The sequence below is a fragment of the Apteryx mantelli genome, chromosome 1 (genome assembly GCF_036417845.1).
Source record: "Apteryx mantelli isolate bAptMan1 chromosome 1, bAptMan1.hap1, whole genome shotgun sequence".
In the NCBI taxonomy this organism is placed as follows: Eukaryota; Metazoa; Chordata; class Aves; order Apterygiformes; family Apterygidae; genus Apteryx; species Apteryx mantelli.
This window is the reverse complement of record NC_089978.1, coordinates 167,207,909-167,231,191: the sequence shown is the minus strand read 5'-3', so window position 1 is coordinate 167,231,191 and position 23,283 is coordinate 167,207,909. Positions and strand designations below refer to the sequence as shown.

General features: G+C 37.4%; 1 protein-coding gene across 2 annotated transcripts in view; it reads left to right on the top strand.

Annotated features, from left to right (window-relative positions):
- UBN2 (ubinuclein 2) overlaps window positions 1-23,283 on the top strand; it is a 53,848-nt gene that overhangs the window by 21,172 nt on the left and 9,393 nt on the right. The window contains exons 5-16 of one of the 2 annotated variants that reach the window (XM_067311035.1): window positions 123-235; window positions 1,360-1,858; window positions 5,293-5,363; window positions 6,097-6,226; window positions 7,474-7,592; window positions 8,266-8,379; window positions 9,797-9,940; window positions 13,498-13,548; window positions 14,973-15,015; window positions 15,703-17,241; window positions 21,245-21,491; window positions 22,288-22,377. In XM_067311035.1, the coding sequence (XP_067167136.1) occupies window positions 123-235; window positions 1,360-1,858; window positions 5,293-5,363; window positions 6,097-6,226; window positions 7,474-7,592; window positions 8,266-8,379; window positions 9,797-9,940; window positions 13,498-13,548; window positions 14,973-15,015; window positions 15,703-17,241; window positions 21,245-21,491; window positions 22,288-22,377 (3,160 nt within the window). Of the gene's footprint in view, window positions 1-122; window positions 236-1,359; window positions 1,859-5,292; window positions 5,364-6,096; window positions 6,227-7,473; window positions 7,593-8,265; window positions 8,380-9,796; window positions 9,941-13,497; window positions 13,549-14,972; window positions 15,016-15,702; window positions 17,242-21,244; window positions 21,492-22,003; window positions 22,260-22,287; window positions 22,378-23,283 lie in introns of those variants that run through there. The other variant, XM_067311044.1, reaches the window with a different exon arrangement.

The window sequence follows — 23,283 nt, the reverse complement described above, 5'->3', positions numbered from 1 at the left end:
CCATGCTCTATTATGGTAATGTCAGCTTTGAATTGGAAAGTGTAGGGAAAATGAAATGTTTCTTGCTGTAAAGGCCTTGTAGGATGGAAAAACCATTGTCCTTTATTTGGTCTGCTTTGTAGATTGCAAAGTTAAAAGAAAGTGAAGACCGTGGAATGAAGAAGCGCAAGCGGAAGGACGAAGAGACAGAGAAGGAGAAGAAGCCTCGGAAAATGAAAGTTCCTAAGCAGCTGGGGTAGGTTTCTTTCTTTAGATGGACTTCTGAATTGTATGTGAGATTTGGTTTCAAGTTTGCACATCATAGCAAGATTTCCATAGGTTTTTAGAATAAAGGGTTTTTTCAGCCATAATTAATAGGTAACAGATTTTGTTTGGAAACTTGTGTGGTTTTTTATAAATTAGTTCTACAAGCTAATCTTCTACATTAAAAACATTTTTTTTAAATTTAATTTGACTCCATTTTTAATGGTGAACAGTAAAACATGGAAAGACAAATTACAGAAAAGAAATTCTGAGTCTATGAATAGCATTATCCATCTCTGTTCTATCGAAGGCCTTGTAGCAGTAAAAATCGTATCTTTCCTCTCTATCTTCTAATGAAAAATAGTTTTGTTTTTTTTCCTATCCCCAGACTCCTGTTCTGGAAAAATGTAAACACAATTTAAATATTCTCCATGTCTCTTACTAAATTTATCTTTTATTTATCTTTCTCACTAAATGTGTCTTGTGTGAGCTTTCCCATCTTCTGAGACCTGTACGGAATGATTAAGGTGGTGGGTTTACTTAATTGGTTCAGGAAAACCCTCCTTGAATGAAAGCTTTCCTATCTTACAAATATTTGAGTTGGTATTGAAAATTTGTTATTGATACTATTTTTGTCATGGTGATGATTTAGGGAAAAATGCTCAATTTGAGTAGCATATAAATGTTGATACTGTATGTGTTTAAAAAAAAAAAAAGTTTTAGCAGTCAAGAGAATTTTTTTTAACCTATGTAGCATGTCTACACTTAAAGCAAACTACTGCCATTTGGGAGTCAGGTAAATCTTGAAGTGTTTTAGCAGCATAGATTAGCCATAGCTTTAGCAGTGGTGCCAACCTCTCCATACTTAAATTGAGAAGCAAAGAATAAATAAGCTTTGCCTTAATGCATACGAAACATAGCAAGAAATTGGAGATCATGGAATCACATGAATGGCAAGGGTTTTGTGCTTCCATCTTCAGACTATTCTGTCGCCTGTCACAAGATGCTCACTTCCCCCTGCTAATTTCTTTTATTTGTACTGGACATTTTTGCTGAAGATGGCTAAGGCTTTGGAAGTTGTATACATTCTAATGAAAGATTTCTTTTTCTCTACAGAGTAATGGCCTTAAATTCACACAAGTCTGAAAAGAAGAAAAAGAAATTATATAAAGACTCACTTTCTCTGGCTGCCATGATCCGTAAATTTCAAAAGGAGAAGGAAGCCATGAGGAAGAAGGAATCTAGTCCAAAACCTCCAGTGACTATTGCAACCTCTACCCCTAGTAAAATTCCTTCTTCCTCTCTCAGTGCAGGAAATGATATCTCTGACTTGAACCTCAGGATCAATGATCCTGTCCTCTCCATTTTTGGTAGCACAAATGAACGTGAGCTCCTGCAAGAAGCTGAAAGTGCCCTGGAGATGCTGGGAGACATTGACTTTGACAAGTTGCTTGACGGCACTTCTGATGGCAGCCCGGTATCTGAGCTGTCAGGAGAAAATGGAAATGTCACTCAGGCAACCTACACCTCTCAGGTCATGACACCCAAGCAGGTGCCGGCCCTCCCAGAAGGTCTGCCTATGCTTCTTGAAAAGCGCATTGGAGACCTTCGAACAGTAAGTATGAACTCACTGGTAAGGGATTGCATTCAAGAATCTGAGAAAACAAGGAAGAATAATTAGGGCCTGAGCTGTTATCTGTGGAAAAACTGGATGAAACATTAAAAAGTGTAGCATTGACCTTAATGTTAATCTTAATGGCTGTAATTAGACTAAGGCAAATATGACCACAGAGATGATGCAGGTTGATTGTTGAGGAGGTATTTCCCAGTGGAAATAAGGTTTTCTGCTTAATCTTCTGTGTACAATAACTTGTAATATTTTTCCATAATGGGAGTGTCAGTATTTCTTTAACTTGAATTAATACTTGGTAAAATGGATGGTTGCTTTCTCATCTGTGCTGGAGAAGAAACCTGAAATACTGTTCTAACTTACAGTCTAATGTCAGCTTTGAATTCTGGCCCTGTAATATGAATGTTCTTAATTTGCCAGTTTAAAAAAAAAAAAGCTCTGAATATTTTCCTTTTGGAAGATTGGCATGGAGTCCAAATATTTTTCAAAAATACTAATGGAAAATATTAAATTCCCAGGTTCCAAACATCCTATTAGCTTATTTAAAAGGAACAGATGTATTAAGGTGTTTTATTATGCTCCTTGTTTTAGTTGTGGATGTTATCTTAAGTTGAGAATAAATTTGTTTGATAGTTCAGGTTCTAATTCTACATGCAAACCTTTCCTTATTCAGAATAAAGCACAGCTTTTCCTTACTCAGAATAAAATGAAGCTCTTAAGCTTTGAGAAAGTAGTTCACCATACCACCTTTTTGGAAAGCAATAATGTACACAGTAGCAGAGGTTGCTTTGCTGTGGGTTAGACATTATAGTTATTGTTACTCTATCTTACCTGTATGTAAACTTTTTACAGTGTTCTTAGTTGTTTTGAAATGTACTGAATTAACTGTAGCCAAGGGATTAATATTTATTAAAGCAAGTGAGAAGATTTTGTCTACCTTTGAGTTTTCAGATTAACTTTGCTATGAATCAGCAATAAGTTCTTAGTAGGACAGAAGTAGAATTGGATTAGGCCAAAAATCAGTAAGTATTAGTGGCCTGCCCCAAATTCACTCTGCTGCATGGCATAGCAAGCCAGCCGGTTTGAAGAAAGCTTTAAGTCAATTGTTTTTGGAAATCCCAGCTCTACAATCTTCTGTTTGTAATCATTATGTTTTCTGCTTGGGCTGGCTGAGCAGAGCAAGTCTATTCATGGGGTTTGGAAGTAGCCATATATTTTGTCATATTTGGGAGAGAACTCCACTGCACATTGACCTAAAAATGCAACTTCCTTACCTCCTACAAGTCATCGTCAGCTGAAACATTATCAGTGAGGTAGAACATTATTCTGAAAAAGGAGAAAAAAATAAAATGGCTCCTCTAAACTTTTTTCAAATGTTTATGGGGCTTGCAGCTTTAGTGCTCTTTAGTACAAAGAAAGCTAAAAAGCTTATGAAGCTGTAGGAAAAAGCCTATATTTAATGAAGTTAATGATATAATTGGATAAAATATATTTTTTAAAACTTATTTAGAAAGCCCTTGGCTGAATACGATAAAAACTTCCGACCTCCTTTCATATCTTCTAGTTCCCTAAGTGGGCAGTTCTGAACTACTTTGGCAGAAGATAATACTGCACACCGGCAGGAAAGTAATAAGGTGGCTTTTTTGTATTGTCAAGATAGTGGTCCAGATAATTTGTCCTTGGACCAAAAAGTTCAGTGATAGCAATGTGTTTCTGAATGTCCCAGTGTAACTTTCATCAAAGACCAGTGCATTGTGCTGTATGACTATAGTGTTAAAGTCAGCTTTAAAGTCTCCCTAGGACCCCAACATCAAAGCATATATCTTTCCTTCCACTTTAAGGTGTTAGTTGTTGTGTTAATTATTCTTAAAGAAACTGGATTTAAGACTTCCAAACTTGTTTTTCTTTGGTATCTTATTACTTAAAAACATCCATAACCTATTTTTTTTAAGAACAAATGTTTCAGTATTCTTTGAACAGGTAGTACTATACCCTCAGCAACTGACTTCACAGTAGAAAGTAGCGAACAAAGTATAGTCCTTACAGGAGCTAAAAAAAAGCCTCCAGTAGATGTTCACTACTGAAATGACAAAGCATGCAAGATGATGGGCTAAAGCATGAATTCTGATGAAGTATCAGACTCCTGCTTTTCTGTGCAATACTGAGTTCATAATGATAGAAAATATTTTTCTTTCCAACTTAAATGGAACAGTTTCAAAGAGCAAGAACAGTAAGTATTTCATAGTAATAAAGGAATTTTATCAAGTTAACACTTGCATTTACTTGCAGTTTTTAGCTCTGTCACAGCTTATTGACTACTTTTTTCTAAAGGCAGAATTATCAAGCCTTTTCAGTTTACTTGAATAGTCAGCCTTATAGCATACTGACTGCCGCAAATGTTTGGCATTCAGTATGATATCACACTTGCATGCTGTTCTGCATGCTTACCCTTTTCCAGACCTGTTGGGTATTGGCTTTCTGGTCCCAGTGCCAGAATATAGTAAGAAAATAAGAGCATTTGAAGGTGTTTTCTCTCTTGACTTCCATACATTTGAGGAGTAGAGGAACTCTAGAAGGAAGATCTTAATGATTCTGTAGAGTGATGCAGGGAACTGACATGATTTTCTCCTAGAAGCTGTCATGGTTTGTGAAAAATAAGAATCTAGAGGCAAAACTAAAGGGATTCTGCATGGGCCTTTCTGAGAGGCCAGGAAAAAACTCTTAATAAAAGGAAGTGTATATAGGAGTAAGCTTGCCTTTTTTCCATCCCAAACAGAGTCAGGAAGAGACCAGACAAAAATACAAAAGTATTAGAGTGGGGCACAATTCCAATCTTCACTCCCCAAGTCTAAAGATGGAGAGAATGCTGGACAGCATCAGAAAAGAGGGATGAGGTATTCCTCTAGCATACATAATTCCCTTGTAGAAATTGCATTCAGGGGTTGAGATGATCTGTCTCAGAACGCTGCAGAGTTATGACTGGGCCATGCACAATAATAAAGGAAGAAAAGAAGCCTTATATGGATTGAGAGCAGTGTGATTAGTCAAGCAATGCTGCTCTTTTTAAGCAAACAGTGATACCGGAATGTTGCTGGTGGTGATATTATTTTAGGTGAGATATTAAAACAAAGCTCTCTACCATTTTTTCTTCAGTGTTTTTAACAAGAATAGTATGTTAACCTCAGTGATCCAGGCAGATTCCAAGCAGAATGATTGCTTGCCTTAGAACAAGGAGGAATTTTTATTTGGATATGATAGTGATCTTCACCTCCTTTTCTAAATAGCTAAGAATAGTTTGTTTTTCATGTAATGCTGTTCTCTGGAAAATAATTGATACAGCTGTAAAGCTGAAGATGCTAAGTTTGTTGGGATAATATGTGCTATGAACATTTGGGTACTTTTTATTGCTGTCTTTTCAGGCCGCAAAGATGTTTGATGAAGAAGGCAGGAAAAAATTTTTCACACAAGACATGAATAATATTCTGCTGGAGTAAGTGCTTATCTGTACAACTCCCCCTTTTGGAAAAGGGGGTGAAAGGAAAAGTACGGGAGAGGAGGTATTACTGAGATTGTTCCAAAAAAGATCTCAACAGTTTATGTAAGGCAGATCAGTCTAAGCTAGTTATTAGTGAAAGAGACTTGTATATGAATACAATTCCTGTCCTAAGTATCTGTCTGTCTTTATCCACTGTAAAGTGTTTTGTAGTGCCCTGTGTCCTTGACTTTGTGTGCAAAATTCAACAAAACTCTGCCATTATTTTCTTCCTGTCCCACATTTTCATAAACTTAAATGCCTTCAGCTTTTATGAAGGAAAATGCAGACTTTCCTGACTCTGTAATCCTTCAACCAAGCATTTGATATAGAAAGTTCTTTGTTCTTACTCTAAGAAACAAAAAAAGTAATCTCTGGAAACCATAATAGCCAAAATTGAATCAAGCTTGATGTGAAATTGCATGAGGAAATTAAATTTGAATATCAGTGTTCAACATTGCTGGGAAAATATGTACCTGAAAGTCTTTTGAATGGCCTCTCACCATTGATTAAGACTTCCTCCTTTTTAAAAGGTTAGCTTAATGCGTTTGAAAATATATCCCAAGCTGCTATTTTTAGTATGCATAGCTCGAATATGTTATGCATACAGAACTTTCTTAGGGTTTTTGTTCAGTCGTCATCTTCATCTTGGAGTGCCTCACTAGTTGGCTGTCTCTTGTTTGTTTGTCAGTATTGAGCTACAGTTACAGGAGATAAATCCTGCCATCCGCAATGGAGTGTACTCTCACCTTGAGGCTTTTGTGCCATGCAATAAGGACACACTGATAAAGCGTCTGAAGAAGTTACACCTCAATGTCCAGGTAATGGCGGGGAAGAGTAGCTCCAGCATAAGTCATTTATGTAGTAGTGGAGGACAGAGTGCAGAAGGATAGAGCAACAGCCATGCAGTGTCCAGTGAAGCAAAATATTTTTTTTTAATCAGTTGCTAGATTGGTTTAAATGCTGTTTGTCTGTGTTCCTATTATTGTGGCTATTTTGAGAACTAGTATTTGCTAAGTATTTCAGACCTTTCTGTGTATGAGAATGAAATGTTTTCATTTTGAAAGTTGGATACAAAATACATATCAAAGTAGCGGAGCCAGAGCACCACAGTAATCATAGTTAGGACAGGTTAAAAAAATGACCATTATGTTCATTTTTGTGCCAAGAAAAAAAAAGGGATAGGTTGATGTTAGATGACGTAGCTTATCTCTTTTGAGCCGGTATACTGCCTTTGTGCTTCAATCTTGCAAATACTTCATACTTCATTTACAGTCGCTTTTCTTCTAAAGAATATATATGCTTTCCTCTTGAATAGAAAATCTATTTTGATCTAAAGTATCCTGGCCTGGTTCTTTAGATGAGATCAGAAGTAAGACTTGCAGAGGATCTGAGGATCGTGAATGCAGAAAACTAAAAACATACTAGGAGGGAAGAGTTTCACATGCTATTTCTGCGTTCAGCAGTAGGACATAATAGCACATGGTATTATAGTTCTCAGGAAACAGTTATGACTCAGAATGCAGAGTCAGAAGATGTAGGAAGAGAACTTAAAACATATAGGTAAGTGTACAGTATGATACCGCTTTAATGTTTGGAGATAATCCTAAATATATAGTCCTGATTTTGCTCATTACCCAAAAGACTTTTATACCACAGAGTTTTTGGAGACTTGATTTGTTACTTATTTGCAAATGTTGGGATACTCTTCAGTCGAGTCTTCTTGCTTTATCCACTCAGTTTTTCTTGCCTCTTTTGATTGAAAAGGATTGTTTAATGAGATCATACCATGATGTTCATGAAGTGGTTCCTTGTATGTGGCTACCTTTCATGATTTCTGGGCTTAAAACTACGTAGTTGTATGAGAAGTTACAAGTGTGTGCATTTTTATATTGTTGTTGGACCATACAGAATTAATGAAGTGTCATGTAGGAAACTGCTGTTGCGGTCAATAGTTAGTACTAGAAATATTGCCTTTTGGGAGTGAGAGGAAAATAATTCCTCAGGAACTCTCTGAAACATGCTTTACTTTGCATCTAATAGGATCACTTTGTTTATCTTTTCCCAGGATGACCGTTTGAGAGAACCACTGCAAAAGCTGAAACTGGCTGTCAGTAATGTCATGCCTGAACAGTTATGCAAATATCAAGAGGATTGTCAGGCCCGTAATCAAGCCAAGAATGCCAAGTAGGTACTTCTGGAGTATGTACATGACCATTCTAGAGTCCAGCTGGAAGCCTGTCACCAGGTTGCTCATTCCCTGAGCCCAGCAAAGTAGTGTGCTCCAGTTCCTTTGTACGTGCCTGCATGTTTTGAGTTGTACAAAGTACCTAGAGTTTCATCTAAATGATATGATCACCAGACTCTATCAAGAAATCCCGCTAACTGAATGGTATAGGTCTTGAGAGAAAAATTGTAAACTGTGAGAGGGATACAGGAGACTCCAGCGTGCTAGATTAATAGACAATAGAAGGAGATGTGTTCATGTTCTTGACTGTCTTTTGTGCTTTTGTTCTTGTTCTCTGTAATTATTTCCCTCCTAGCTAGCTGATTTCAGACTTGCGGAGTCATGAACAGATTGATCAGCACCTTTCCTTTTCCAAGTAGAGGCACTATATGAAGTTTATCATCAGCATCCTGATGGCGTCCATCCAGTGTGCCGTTTTTGCTCGTGATAGTGAGGACCACAAAGCAATAGGGAGGGGGAAGATCAACTACTTACCTTTCCCAGAAGGGTATAATGAGAATCTGAAGACAGGTCTCTTTTTCCGGCACCTAACAGGGCACTCATTTCTTCTTTAAGGAAACAGTTTGTGTCTGTGTCATATACCTATAAAGAAAACAATTGTTCTAAATTTAGGTTGCAAGCAGAAGATGAACGAGAGAAAAATGGATCAGAGGAAGATGATGATGAGAAACCTGGAAAGAGGGTTGTGGGGCCCAGAAAAAAGTTTCATTGGGATGATACAGTGAGGTGAGCCAAAACTACCTTTTTCCACCAAGATTTTTTATTTTCTTCGTAATGGGATCACTAGGGGGATATTATTACACAATACTTTTAAATAAATAGTCCTTCTCAGAAGCGCAGTTCATCGAAGCTTTGGAGAGCACTGGAACAAAATAGTCAAGCTAGAAAGCTGCGCACACTTTCCTTTGACTTGAAAGGCAAGATCACACCAAACCCTTTTTTCGCTGCTTGTTGATGTGATTTGTCCAAATGCAGGAAAATTTTTCTGGAGCTAGCACAGTGAGCTGCTTTAAGCAAAGAACAGAAGTGTAAGCAGAGTTACAGCTGCTTCACACCATTCTAGGAACGCTGTCACAAAACACTGTCATCCAAAGAGTGGTTAAGATGTCTCTTGCAATAAGGTCACCAAAATTGGCTGTGCTGTGTTGACAGGCCTCCCAGGCCTTGGGCAAACTGCAGTCCAGAATGTATGATGGATGCATCCCCTTGGAGCGCAAATTCTGTGTTGTCTTGGAGAGCAACACAGATTTTTGTCTGAAATGATGAAGTCTCATTGTTCTGTTTCCTAGAGTAGATTTTATTGAAAATTAAGATTATCTAGATTATTTAAGAAACAGATTATATATATATATATATATATATATATATATATATTTTTTAGTGAGCAGCTCTCACTAAACTAGTAATTTCTCATGGAAGATCTAAGTTGATTTTAGAACAAGCATGAGTGTTATTTAGAACGTGCCATTGGATTTCTCAAAATGAATCTTTATTCATCCGTATTATTGTAAGACAACAGGGAAGTGAGCTTCATGTAATATGTATAATCAGCATAGCTCCTCCATATGGAGGAGCCATATTTAAGGACAAGAGATATTTAAGTCTTGTTTTTTAATTCAGCCTTTTCATGAGGCTCAGAAGGGTGAACATTATCTGTCTCTGTGCAATTCTAATTTTTTTTTTAAGGACACTAAAAAAAAGCACCTCTGTCAGAAAGGCTGTTCTGTTGAAATGATAATTCAGTGTAGAATGGGATCCAGCACTTGCTTTTGGACATTCTCTATTTTTAACTGAGATAGAGGTCATTGTGAGCAAAGTGAGAGAAGACATTTCAGGTATAAGGAGACTACAAAGATGATGTGGGAACAAATAACAAAAAGCTTCTAAAGATAAAAAGAAATGAGCTGTAAGGCCTGATGGAAACTGAGGAGAGCAGTGATGAGGCACAAACCATACCAGTTATGGCAGCAAACATGTTAGAGGCAAATTTTACAAAAAAAAGTGGTTAGAGATGAGCTCTTTCTATAACTGCCAGTGGACAGCAGTTGTGCAGCGTTAGTTCTTCCATTTCTCAGGATTTTTCTGCTGAGCTTTAGAAAGGACTGGTTCTTGTAATACACTTGTTCTATGTTTCTTTCTGCAGATCTTTGTTGTGTAATCTTGTCAAGATCAAGCTGGGATGTTACGAGCTAGAGCCAAATAGAAGTCAGTCTGCTGAAGATTACCTCAAAACCTTTATGGAAACAGAGGTGAAACCACTTTGGCCTAAGGGCTGGATGCAGGCAAGGTAAGATACCCACTGTATATGTTTATTGTGTTGTGACTATTTCTTGAACCTTATTTGTTGTGATACGCTTCATTCATCCATGTGCTACTGACATTAAGGGCTGTTTAAAAGTTCAAAATGTGCTAGTGGAACTGGAATACTGTAGAAGAGCAGATATTTTTTCAGAAAGTTAAGTTTCCATCTTGTATGTAAACCTGAGAGCTGAAAGAATGCTGCTTTTCTTGGAGAACTATTCTCTTTAGTCATCTGCCAGGGACTGAATTTAGTAATGTTCATAACATGGTCCATTGTCCTTGATGCTGCTTTTTGGGGTGGAGGAAAGGGTGACTGCTTGGAAAGTTTTTCCTGTGATGGAGGGTGATATAGAAAGCAATCTGAGATGCAGTGTGATGTGGACTTTAAATTTATAAGCTGGAATTTCAACACCAAAGTTTTAACTAAATATATATGTATATATTTATTTATTTATAGCAAGTTTTGTACTCTTGTTTCCTGTGTGCAATTGTGATGCTGTGTGATGCTGCTGTTCAAAATGCACCAGTTTTCTTAATGAAAAGTTGTGCTTGATTCCTACTGACTTATTAAGAGGGAACAACCACACAGAGTAAGAATAAAATGAGATAACCAGTCATTCTGAAATAGAAATTTGGCAAAGTTCTCAAGCATTTTGAAGTGGAAGCAGAAAGAAGCAAATACAAGGTGACAAGTCTGAATCCTTTCCTTCTGTAGCATCCATAACAGGTTTTCTATCAAATCTTTACATAAGTGTGAAAGGTGATATAACAGTACTAATAGATTTGCTGAAGGATATGTTGAGTATAGATTAGTCAAATCTGTATCAAGCTGTAAAAATAACTATACTTGATATTTTATTGAGTAGCCAGTGTAAAAAATCAGGTTATAATAATTTGCTTGTGAAATACTAATGAAATGAGCTACTACATTTCTTGGCATACAGGAGGCTTATTTTTTATTCAAGGATCCATCTTTATATAGTGAATATGCTGATGAATATGCCAGTGAGATGTTACCTATTTTGAAGACTTTACTGAAGTAGACAAGACAAGACATGGAATTGATTGCAGTTTTGCTTAAGAGAAGATATGGAGAGATCACTGGTGATGGCAGTGAAGTAGTCAGGTGATGGTGTATGGTCATTCTAGAATACATAAGTGAAACACATCAAAACTTTATATTTGAAAACATAATAGCATATAAGGTAGTTTCCCAGAGTAGTCACTCCATAGGATAAGTGTGCTTAAAAAGTTCTATCAGATTTTTAAACTTTCTCTAAAAGTGGCTTCAACAAAAAGCAATGATAACAGCTGCTTGAGCATAACTTTCTGTTGACCAGCAAGACTGTTTACAAACTGGGCAGTTCTGATACCGCAATGGTATGTATTCACATATAGATTATCCTGTACTTGCATTTAGAAACTATTTTGAACATTATGAAAGACTTCCATCGAGCATGTATTTTATTGAGTTGTACCTTATCAATTATTACTGGGTTTATATCTTAAATATAACTTGCATCCCATCCTACATACTTCTGGGAGGTGTCTGAAGGAGAGACTACTTGTTCTCCATCCTATATTTTATGTATATTTCATATTTTATCTATAAGGATTCTAAGCTAAACTCTGGAAGAAACACTTTCCGCTATCTGAAATCTTTATCTTGCTGCTTAGATGCCACAGCTTGTACCTGAATTATGTTGGTTTCAAAGCACAAGTCAACTATCTTGTTACAATATGTTGGAGCTTAAGGATTATAACTGCAATGGATGCATTTGTTGCTTTCAGCGTTTCTGTCAGAAAACTGGATGTTTTTATGTGCCAGTGAAAGCCAGTCAACGGTTCACTATTTTTTGAGACCTGACAAGAGAAGAAATAGTTCTGTGCTGTTATAAGAGCAGCTGCACTGGAACCACTGTTTGTATTTTGGACTTTTCAGAAGCAAATAGTTATCTATCCTTTATGGGATGGCTCTTTCCACAAAATTCAGGCTTCTTTCTGTCTAAAAATCTGCTTCAAACAGGAATAAGTAACTTTGTCAAACAGGCAATGACCAAACTGTAGTGACTGGGCCAAAAGAGAGAAATGTTTTGTCAAAGGTTATATTGTAAGAGACAGAAAGAAAATATAGATGTCAGCTCCTGCATGGTACAACTGCCAGTCCATAGAAAAGAAACGATAGTGTTTTGTTCTCTTTCTGGAAGTGACTGATCAGAACAACTAGTTTTAACTTCGTAACACTTGTTTAATGTGCATTTATGCTATGGCTGTTATATACCGTGGCATTACAAATTACTGGTGACTGGGATGCCCCAAATGAAAAAGACTAAGGAAAAAACAAAGCACCAAGAAGCAGGAAGAGGGCAGGAATAGATAGATACTTCTAAAAGTGGCAAACTGAACTTGTAATGAGGAAAGTCCCTATCATTTCCTGATGTTTTTCGTAGGTATTCAGTAGTCTGTGATGGAGAGTAATGTAATACAGGTTTGGAGACTGGGGTGAAGAAAATAGATGTGAGAATGGAGCTGGAAGTTTTAACAGTGGAATGGCAAGCACTGGAACCATAGATAGGGGATTTTAATGTTTTCTGATTAATTTGCTTGAGACTTGTGGATACATGGATTTTTTCATAACTGTTGCAGCTCTACAGGATGTGTTATCAGTGGTGGAAGCTGTTTAGACAGCTGTTTGTGGTGTGGTCAGTGTTAACACAATGACATTGGTGTAGGAAAATCTTGGCTGTGTCTGTGCAATACCACTTTAGGCTTACCTACTTGGGAGTAGGGAAAGGGAGTGAGTTTCCATTAATTGTCTGATTATAGCTGCATTTGGACAGCAAGCGGTAGTATAAGTACATGTCAGGAATTGTTCTAACTTTCCAGAGCAGGAGTTGATAACACAAGAGTAAAAGCATGTGAACTTTCTTGGGATTACTATATTGAGTCTTGCCATTCATGGAGCTGCACCATTGGCTCCAGAGTAAAGTGTAAGTGTAGATGCAGTGTAATTGATGTCACAGAAATGGTACACAATGGCTTATACAAAATACTAAAAAACTAAAAAACAAGCTTCTCTCCTATATTCTGATTTTCCACCTCCATCCCCTCACTTGAAGAGGGGAAAAAGAAAAAAGAAAAAACAAAAACCCCAAACCTGTGATCAGTGTGTGGGTACTTAGTTTGAAGAGTTTAGAGTAATCCTTAATTTGATTTTAGAAATATTGTTAGCTGCCCTAGAGGGAGAATTCAAAATGTTTCTTCTGTCCTGATGAAGGAGGTAATAGTGTGACTTCTGCTTGGCCATTGAATTTTAGGAATTTTTAAATGTAAGCTTAATCCTTTTTTTAATTAACATTCTTCTGTTTATGCCCGCCTGTAACTGCACTGTAATAGCAATACAGATAATTTACTTTCCATCTGCTTTGAGGACAGATAATCAAAGTGTTCTTCTGAAAATTTAAGGATAGTTGAGTACCTGGGGATCATGTGCTGATTGTCCATGTAGAATCATCTTATGTTTCTTTTCTCACCCTCTTCCAGGATGCTTTTTAAAGAAAGCCGAAGTGTTCACAATCACCTCACTTCTGCTCCGTGAGTATAATACTGACACTTGCTAGTATCTTTAAGTAGTTTGTAGCATTGTGTTGCTTAGTTCTTAATATTTTCCCATCTTCATACTACCTCTTTCTGGACAGAGGGGCATATCTAGGGGGTTTTTTTGAAGATATTTATAAAGTTCCCAAATTTATAATGCTTTAACATATGCCTGTAGTGTTGTGGCACTGTAATTTAACTCAGGAATTAAGTGATTAAATATCTCAAGTGGATATTTGTTCTTGGATTAATGCCTTTTCATCAAAGTATTTCAAAATGCTGTACACTGCCTAAATTTTGCTACACAGCATAACAAATCAAATCCACAGACTGCAGTATTTCCTGCTCTTTTCCTCAAAAATATCTCCCTACCCACAGTAGACTATATATCTTGATGGAATTTTACTTTCTTGATTCTCAAACAGTACTATATCCCTCTGAGGACCCACTGTCATTAGGCCAATATTCAAGTAACCAGTTATGGCTTTGAATGCCATCTAAATTGCAACTTTTTGTGATAGAAATGATTAACAGAATATTTTTCTACCTAATACTAAAACTGCCCAGTGGTCCACCTTCAGGAAGATAGATACTTTTTAAAACTGAGCATGTTCCTAATTGCTTTGGAAAGGAGAATAAAAGAACTATAAGGTGTTAATCTGTTGATCCTTTTGAGGAAATAGAAGTGAGACAAGAAGGTGAGAAGTGCTTAATTTCTAATTTGAAGCTGAGGAATATTAATGCTATCCTTTAATGCTATCCTTGCTTGCATAACTGCAGTTGACACAATCATTTTCATTTAAATTGCGGAAAACACTAGAAGCTTATTAAATTGCTTGTTGCAACAAACAAGTTAGATATGTCTTACAGTTGACAAGCAACAAACCACTTTGCTGGGGGAGGAAGGGAGAGCACCCACCACAACTGTTTTTGTACCTTGATGTAATACAAATGAGATGAAACAAAAGATGGCAATATAAAGTGAAATTATAGAGGTGTTACAGGTAATTTCAGTTTGGATAAAGCTCTGCTAAGTAGGCAAACTCTTAAGATTGTAAGAGGCTGAAATTACTTGATATTTTGAGGTTTTTCTAAGCTGAAAAAAGTACAAACAAGTATCTTACCTTGACATACACTAGATTATATCAACAATTTGGTGAATTTTTATATCTAATGTATCTACAGAGACACCTGATGAGGGAAAATAGATTAAAAGGATGCTTGTTCTTTCTTTTCCAATCCAACCCCCACCCCTCCTGATATTTTCACCCAATTTCTATTTCAAGGATAGTATATTATTTAAGCAGTGGCACAGTAATTACCTTTTAGTTTATTTAGATATAATCAGGGTAGCAGTTAATACTAAAATGACTTGTCCTTCTTTTGTCTTCTGATTTGCATATCTGTCTCCCCTGTTTTAGGGCAAAAAAGAAGGTGATTCTGGCACCTAAACCCAAAGTGAAGGTAAATGCAGCCTGTTTTTAATTTAAGACTTTGATATGACTCTGACCTGAACAAGCTTTCTGCCTGTGATCTGGAAAAATTCTGGCAGAAAGGTTCCATCAGAAAATGGTAGTTTAAGAAAATGCTGTAAGAGGGCTTATTTGCTTGGTGATGTAGGCTTTAAACAAAGTAATATAAAAGACTTGTCTATATAGCTTTGGAAGTTTAAACTATGTAAGTTTTGAAAATAGACTATGAAGAGGTACTAGTTGCATTAAAGTTTCAAAATTTTAATGTGTGCTTTGTTTTTGTTTTCAGCTAGTATTAAATTTGGCAACATTGAAAAAATGTGTAGTTGGGAATAACATAGTGTGGTGATACAGGTGCTCATTAGACATGACTGTGGGGTCTAAATTCAGTAATCATTTTGCATAAATATCAGATTAGCTGTCCTGTTCTTTGCTGCATAGATTATTCTTAACTGTGTGGGGTAGTCATCTTTGTGCAGCAACAGCACTAAGTTTTTTCATATAAATATCGAATTAGCACACAGGACTCTGATACCTAGGTATCATAGGTACCTTTATATGGAAAATTCAACAGTAGATCTTTGTCTGAATTTACAGAATGATAGTATTATACTAAAGAAGACTTTGGTTCAGCTCCAGAAAGGCTGCTAAGCCTTTTTTTTCCTCTCTCTCTTCTCAGGACTCCAGTCCAAAGAAAGAACAGAAAACCTGTACATCTTCAGTCAATTCAGGTTGTGCCGCTACACTGAGTTCCAGCACACCTATCTGCACCCCAACCGGCTCTAGCTGCACACCAGCTCCGGAGACTATCTGCTTGGATGACTCACTGGATGAAGATCTCTCTTTCCATCCACCCTCGTTGGATTCTATTTCTGATGCTCTGGCAGTTATCAATAACAGTGCCAAGGGATCACCTCTTGGGTCCGCTGTAGAAACATCAACATCAAGACCCCGCCCTGGGCTGAGGGAAGAGAAACTGGCAAGCATCATGAGTAAGTTGCCTCTGGCAACTTCAAAGAAAGTAGAGCCTGCTCAAACACCCCATTCATCAAGTCTTATTGCTGGTCACACAGGGCCAGTACCAAAGAAACCCCAGGACTTAGTTCACACTGGTATCTCTTCAGGCCTTATTGCTGGATCTTCAATTCAAAATCCTAAGGTTTCCTTAGAGCCTTTGCCAGCCAAACTACTTCAGCAAGGACTGCAGCGGTCAAGCCAGATTCAGGCTGCTTCCTCCTCTTCACAGACCCATGTTTCTTCATCTAAAACCCAAGCAGCTATTTCCACCTCCTCTCAAAGACCCAAGGAGGCTAATATCTTAGTGTCATCTTCTGAGGCCCAAAGTGGCTCTTCCTCAGCATCGCAGGTGACAAAGTTGCACCAGCATTCAGCTGTACAACAGAAATATGTATCTCCTTTACAAGCAACTATTAGTAAATCACAGACCAATCCAGTGGTGAAACTGAGTAGTAATCCTAAACTGTCTTGTTCGTCACCAGTCATCAAGGCTCAAGATAAGTCTGTAGTGTATCGCCTGCCTTTGTCTAATGCCTCATCTGGAAGCAGCTCTCAAGTATCTCACCCACTGGTTTCTCGGACAACATCCAGCACCTCTACCTCTAGTAACTATTTAGCCAAGGCTATGGTGTCACAGGTTTCTTCCCAGGGTTTCAAGCCTCCCTTCTCCATGGCTGCCTCTCCCAAACCTGCTGCCTCTCCCAAGTCCACTGCATCTAAGCCCTCTGTGACACCCAAGCCCAATGCATCACCTAAATTTTCATCTAAGTCCACCTCATCCCCCAGGCCTGCAACAACACCCAGTTCTTCCAGTTCAAGTGCACTAGTTTCCCAGAGTAGTCACTCCAGCAGCAACCCCCTTCATAAACAGACCAGTGGTGTAAATATCAGCAGGCAGTCTCCCACAATGAATTTGCTGCCCTCTAATCGCACCTCAGGCCTTCAGCCTGCAAAGAACCCTCAGGCTTCTTCAAAATTGCCCAGCTCTTCTCCTTCTGGAACTGTTGGCAAAAATAATTCGGGTGGAGTTGGAATGAATGTACCTGCCAGCAGAGGCAGTAACCTTAACTCAAGTGGAGCTAGTAGGACTAGTCTGTCTGGGGGAGCAGGAAGTGGAACACAGGGTGCTACTAAACAATTGTCAACTCCACACAGACCATCTTCTGCCTCAGGGTCTCCAGTTGTAGCAGCCAGTGTGCAGGTATGCATGTAATGGGTTTACAATTATATCTTTATGTTGATATTTATTACACTTATTTCATAAACATCCTTTCTTAAAATATCTTGATTTGAAAATAAGTCATAAATTTAATGTTTATGCTAAGCCTCTGCTAAACATAAAGGCTAATACTGAAATCTTTTTACACTAATGAAATGGGCATTCCAACTGATTGTGAAATCCAATGATCAGGCAGGGGAAGGAATCCTCACTTAAAATACTGACTGGTCTGTATGGTGGTGCAGCAGAACTCAGTGTTTTGGTTTATTTATCTTTTTTTTAAACACTAGAAAAGGTAAGCTTTTTGCAGCCATATTTTCAGGGGATGCAGTGTTGTCCTGCATTATTGGATATGTGTGTTCTTGTATACTTATTTGTAGTGATGGTGCTCATATGAAAAGGTGTCTTAGTACACTTCTTGCCACATTTCATGCTTAACTTGAAGTTCAGTTGTTTGTGGTTACAGTATAATACAAGACATCTATTAGAATAACACTTGCAGGTCTTTTCTAATATTTGAGAATAAATATATATTTTGTAGGATTTCTTTTGTATGAAAGAGCTCATCAATGCATAAGTTTCCTAAAAATGGTTTGAGAGAGCTCGTGCAGAACTTTCTCAAAGATAAGACAAGCCATACAAAACAAACATTTTGAAAGTGGTGTTCTAAAAGCTGTGCAAACCTATTTACCCAGAAGACAATCTGCTTTCCAAAGTTGTGTGTTCTTCTTAGGGGATGGTTTAATTACTGAGATAATTTGAGGTGTTCCTCCCCTTTTTATCGCTCTACTACTTCAGTAAAGTTAGACTAAATCATTGTAAGTCAGAATCTTGGTCTATAGTAAATTAGAAAAGCTGTGTATTTTCCTGAACAGTGTGCATAGCTATTGCATGGATACTCACTTTTTATAATGCTTTATAATATTCTTTTAGCATGCTATCTTTTTTTTTTTGATGCAGATGAGTAAGATTTTCATGAGGTGTTTTTGTGGTCTTTCACCCTACTATACTTTAAATAGATGTTACATTAAACAAGAGATGTGTCTGGCAGGCTCTGACACAGTCTTCTCGTTGTTTTGGGTACTTTGAATGAAAAAACGCAGTGAATGCACTGTGTAAGGGCCACAGAGGTGCTGCATAGGGCCTAGAGAAGAGCTGAACCAGGTATGGTGCAGTTTGAGCACTCCAGAAGGTGTCTTCCCTGACATATGAACATACAGTGAGTGGTTTGGGAACTGAGGGTTTTATCTCATGCAATACACACAATCTGGTGGATGCAGTTGCAGTGATGTGGAAGAGAACCTGAAATGGTTGTGGTAGTACTTAAAGATGAAGACTAGGGAAATAACTAGTATTGTGTCTGGTGCGAGAGAAATTCTGTCAGACGTCTGCAAGTAAAAGGCAAGTCATCTCTTTAGAAACACTGATTACATGGGGAAGGAAATGTATCTTGACAGGCAACGATGTTGAAGAGGAGGACTGGAGCAGGGCTGGTGGATAATCGAGTAACACGAGCATATACTGTAATGCAGCAAAATAAACTGTTTTAGTATGTAGAAAGGGGAAATCAGCTAGAGGAACTGGGCAGCTTATTGTGTTACTAAGTTCATTATTGTGACTTTACATGTGTTTTTCATTTTGACACTTGAGAAGGTACCTTGATAAACTGGAAATAGTTCAAAAGAGTGGTGCAAGGTTGATACAGGATCTATAAGGCAGTTACTGCTGTGCAGACTGAGGCTCAGTCACTGTGGTATATCCAAGAGATTAGAGTCAAATTATCACACAGTCCAAGTACACTGAAGCAGAAGAGATTCATGATAGCAGAAGGACTTTTTTAGCCTAAAAGATCTAATGGCTGGCTACTGAACTTAGGTTCCAGCCTAGCTGTAAGGTGCAATGTACTAAGGAGGGGGAACTAATTCCTAATACATGGCATAGGGCTGAAGTGAATCTTCTTTCCACTAAATGTTTAGCTATTTAATACCTTTCTAAATGAGATTATGCTAATCAGCCAGAAGGTAAGAATGATGCACGAGTTGTTCATTAGAATATCCTGGTCTGCATACATAGAAGGTCAGACTAGGTGATTTCATCTGATAACTATGGCTTTCCTATCATGGAAGAGTTTCCAAAAGGTGTGCTTCCCTCCTTTCCTCTTTGACAGTTATTTACTTGGATATAAACTTGCCCCAACTGTAGCTTCACAGAAATTTTGCTATAAACTACTCTACCTGGTTGCATCTTCAGAACACAAAGCCAAAGTAATCTAAAATTCAGTAGCCATCTTACAGCTTCCTAATGAAATCGTGTGCCATTTGTATTCTTGAGCAGAATCTGTCTTAGACTTTTAGATCTTAATGACTCAGATTTATATGGCCAGGGTGAACCCTCTAATGAAGTGCTACTGTAGTTGAGATAAATGGAAACATTTGAAATGTGATTCTCTTTCTAGGGCATTCTCTGTAAGTATTTTCCATCACTGAACTTCTCTCCTTTTTCAGAAAATAAACAAGGTCCTGGCCGAGCATGTTAACAAAGCTGCTTTCTCTTTTAAGGCATTTTACAAAGGAACAATAGTAAGAGATTACAGTATGGCTTTTCTTTCATTGCGCACTGAAGATTACATAGACAGTGAATGGTTGTCATGGTTATCATTTTTCATGGGCTTATTGTGAAATTAATACTTTTAAATGCAAATGAGAATAAGGATCTGTTTATAAAGATTTTCATCCATGTTCTTTTCCAGGTGTGGGTTGGAGTATGTCTTATATATGTAGACAGAAGCTGTTGCTCCTAAGATTACTAATACAAACAGTTTCCACAAATGTGAGATCTGTAGCTTTAGACTTAAAGGATAATGTCTTAACATTTTGTTTTCTTGTGAGCAGCGGCTAAACTTTCTTTAGCTGCTTTCAACACATTAAGAACAAAATTGGTAATAGAAACTTTTTTTTTTCCTGGGAGTTTTCATCACTTGCTTTTTCTGTAAGTTGTTATAATAGAATTCAAGAAGATTTTGTTTTCACTTTGGTCTCGGGTATTCATTAAAACATATCTAAGTTTTGTTTTTAGTTAAGGCTTACTTGTCCAAATGCACAGGTCTGGGAGTCCTGTTCACACTTTGAGTCTTTTTAGGTCAAATACCTATAAAATATCTGAGCTTTAGTCTGTTGCAAAATGTTTTCTATACTGGCTGTTTTATAATAGATCATTTGAGAATTGAACAGTAGCATATAAAATTACAATATGTTTAGTGAGGAAAAGATGGTTAAACAAGATGTTTGAGGAATTAATACAATTTGGGAGCTGTTGTAGCTAAAATGTTCTGGCTAATCTTGCTTTTTCATTTTTAATTACAATGCATTTAACTTAATTGTGACATATGCAGGGTAGAGAGATTATTTTCCAAGTGGGAAACTTTTCTTGCCTTTTGCTCAGAAATACTCTATGTATGCATTTTTCTATAGGCATGTGTATACTTATATACATATGTATGTCTGTATCTCGGTAGCCTGACTTTTCTCTTGAAGTGTGGATGTTCTTAAATATGGATTTTACCTTTTAAAAATTATTACTTCTAAGCAACTTTTTTAGAAATAGTATTGGGGGTGGGTGATTCTGTGCTTCGAAAAACTTTAGATCTGCATCTGATAATTTTGTGGTGTTAATCTAATGGAAGGTGTTGCATTAGAATTCTGACTACTGATCCTGTGCATAATTAGTAAGGAGAAAAAGGAAGTCATCTGCGAAGCTAACAAGAAAAACTTGAGTGTTGAACCACGTTGCCATTCCTGAATCTGAGATGTAGTTGTGCTTGCCTAGCAAATTAACAGTGGGAAGAGCTCCTAGGTGGATAATAAATGGATATTTATTGACAGTTTAAGGACCATACTTAACAGATAATAATTGATTCTTATCTCCTTAGAGGATGCTGCTCAAAATAAATCTTTAAAATCTTGAAGTACTCCTTCTCTTTGTACAGTCAACAGCAGGAGCATCATTACTGGCTAATGCCTCGCCTCTGACTCTCATGGCATCACCCCTGTCTGTAACCAGTCAGAACGTGACGTCTGCGCCATTAACTCCTTTTGGGATGCTGGGTGGCCTTGTTCCTGTGACCGTGCCCTTCCAATTTCCTTTGGAGCTGCTTGGCTTCGGGACGGACACAGCCGGAGTGACAACCACCTCGGGATCTACCTCAGCAGCTTTCCACCACAGCCTAACTCAGAGTAAGTGATATTAGTTGTCACACTGCTATAATGGAAGATGTGCACTGAAAACTGAAATTGAGAAGGGAAGCAATGGAAGTTCTAAGTGACTTCAGTTCAGTTCAGGAAAATCCATGGGGGGGGGGGGTGTTAATGTGATTTCTCTGGTTTAAAAAAAAAAAAAAATCTATATTCATGTTATTCAAATGTTATGGATCACCTTTGATGGACTTAACTTTATCATTGTCATGTTCATAGTAGATAGTTGGATTTAAATGTACTTTTGGGGGTTTATTCCCATATCTTGAAGGGAACATGTATTGTAAATTTGGAGACTTTTAAAGATATAAATAAGAGGTTTAATACTGTGATCGTTCAAAAAATCCTTAGTTCAGTAATGGCTTAGACTCTCTGATACTAAAATTATTTTCTTAGAAGAAAGTATCAGCCAAGGTGGAGTCTGTTATTTTCAATTGCTTAAAGAAATTCTTTAGGTTTTTAACCGGTATCAATTATCTATTTTGATCTTTCAGCCTAAGAAATGGTGTGAAGAACTGCATCCTACTAGAAAAATTGCTCCTTGCTCTGACTTGATTAGCCTTACCTGAATAGGTCCGTTTCTGATGTACATCCCAGCCATCAGAATGCTATCAGCTGTTTATTTGTTGTTGTTGAGGTGTCTCCAGAAATAGCTATTATTGTAAAATAAGATTTTATTTTCATAAAGGTTGGATTTACTTTGTCTCTCTCCCTCTTTCCCTCCCTCCCTTCCTCCCTGTTTCTCCCTCCCCCTTTTTCCCCCCTCTCCCCTCTTTAGACTTACTGAAGGGTTTACAGCCAGGTGCTCAGCATGCAGCAACGCTGTCTCACTCACCTCTGCCTGCTCACTTGCAGCAAGCTTACACAGGTAAAGATAATGTTCCTCTTCCTTATTCCTTTTTATGAGAAAAATAAAAAGTAAAATTTCTGCCTTAGACTGAAACAAAATGTATGCCAGATTTGAAATTAGTTTAGAGAAGACACAGACAACATAGGAACAAACTTTGGTAGTGGCAGATGGTGCAAATTCTGCTATAGTGGTATTTTTTGAACCCTAGTGGTATTTTTTTATACCCGTCTTCAATACCAGGGACAAAAAAGCTCAAAAATCTCACAGTAATGATTTATTGTAGTGGTTTGAGAAACCCAAGCCTCTAATCTCAACCAGCAGGAAAAAAGAATACTACTTCCTAGACACTAAGTTGATTTCTTTTTTTTTTAATACAGGCTGTATGAAGGCTGTATTGTGGCTGTAACAGCTTCTTGATGTTTCTTCTAAGTTTATGTGCGTGTGTGAACAGTGTGATGGTTTCCTAATGGAAGATCTGTCTTCCCTGAAAACTTTATCCTTGACAAAATTACATATTTTGAGAGTAGCTGAAGGAGCAGAACATCTCCTTTTCCTGTTTGTGAGCCTTAAAGCTGAAAAATTATCATGTAGTTTTAGAAAGTGATGTAATTCACAATGTACTCTTCTTGGCCAATCTGTAGGATTTTTTAGCCACATATGGGAACAGGAAAGGTAGCAGTGACTTGACGGGTTCTTCATCCTGTTGGAGTACTGAGCTCCCAAAACTGGGAAGTGTTGTTCTAAGAGTGTGAAAACAAACCAATTGCCTCTATTTGGTATCATCTTCAATCTTTTTGTGACAGTGAGTGCCCTGGGTTGACTCTTCCAAAAATGCTTTATTACAAAGAAAAGGTTGTTAAAGGTTTGTTTTTCATTTTGTGTCCCAAACTGCAAGTTAATTTTTAGAGAGATGGTATCTTATGG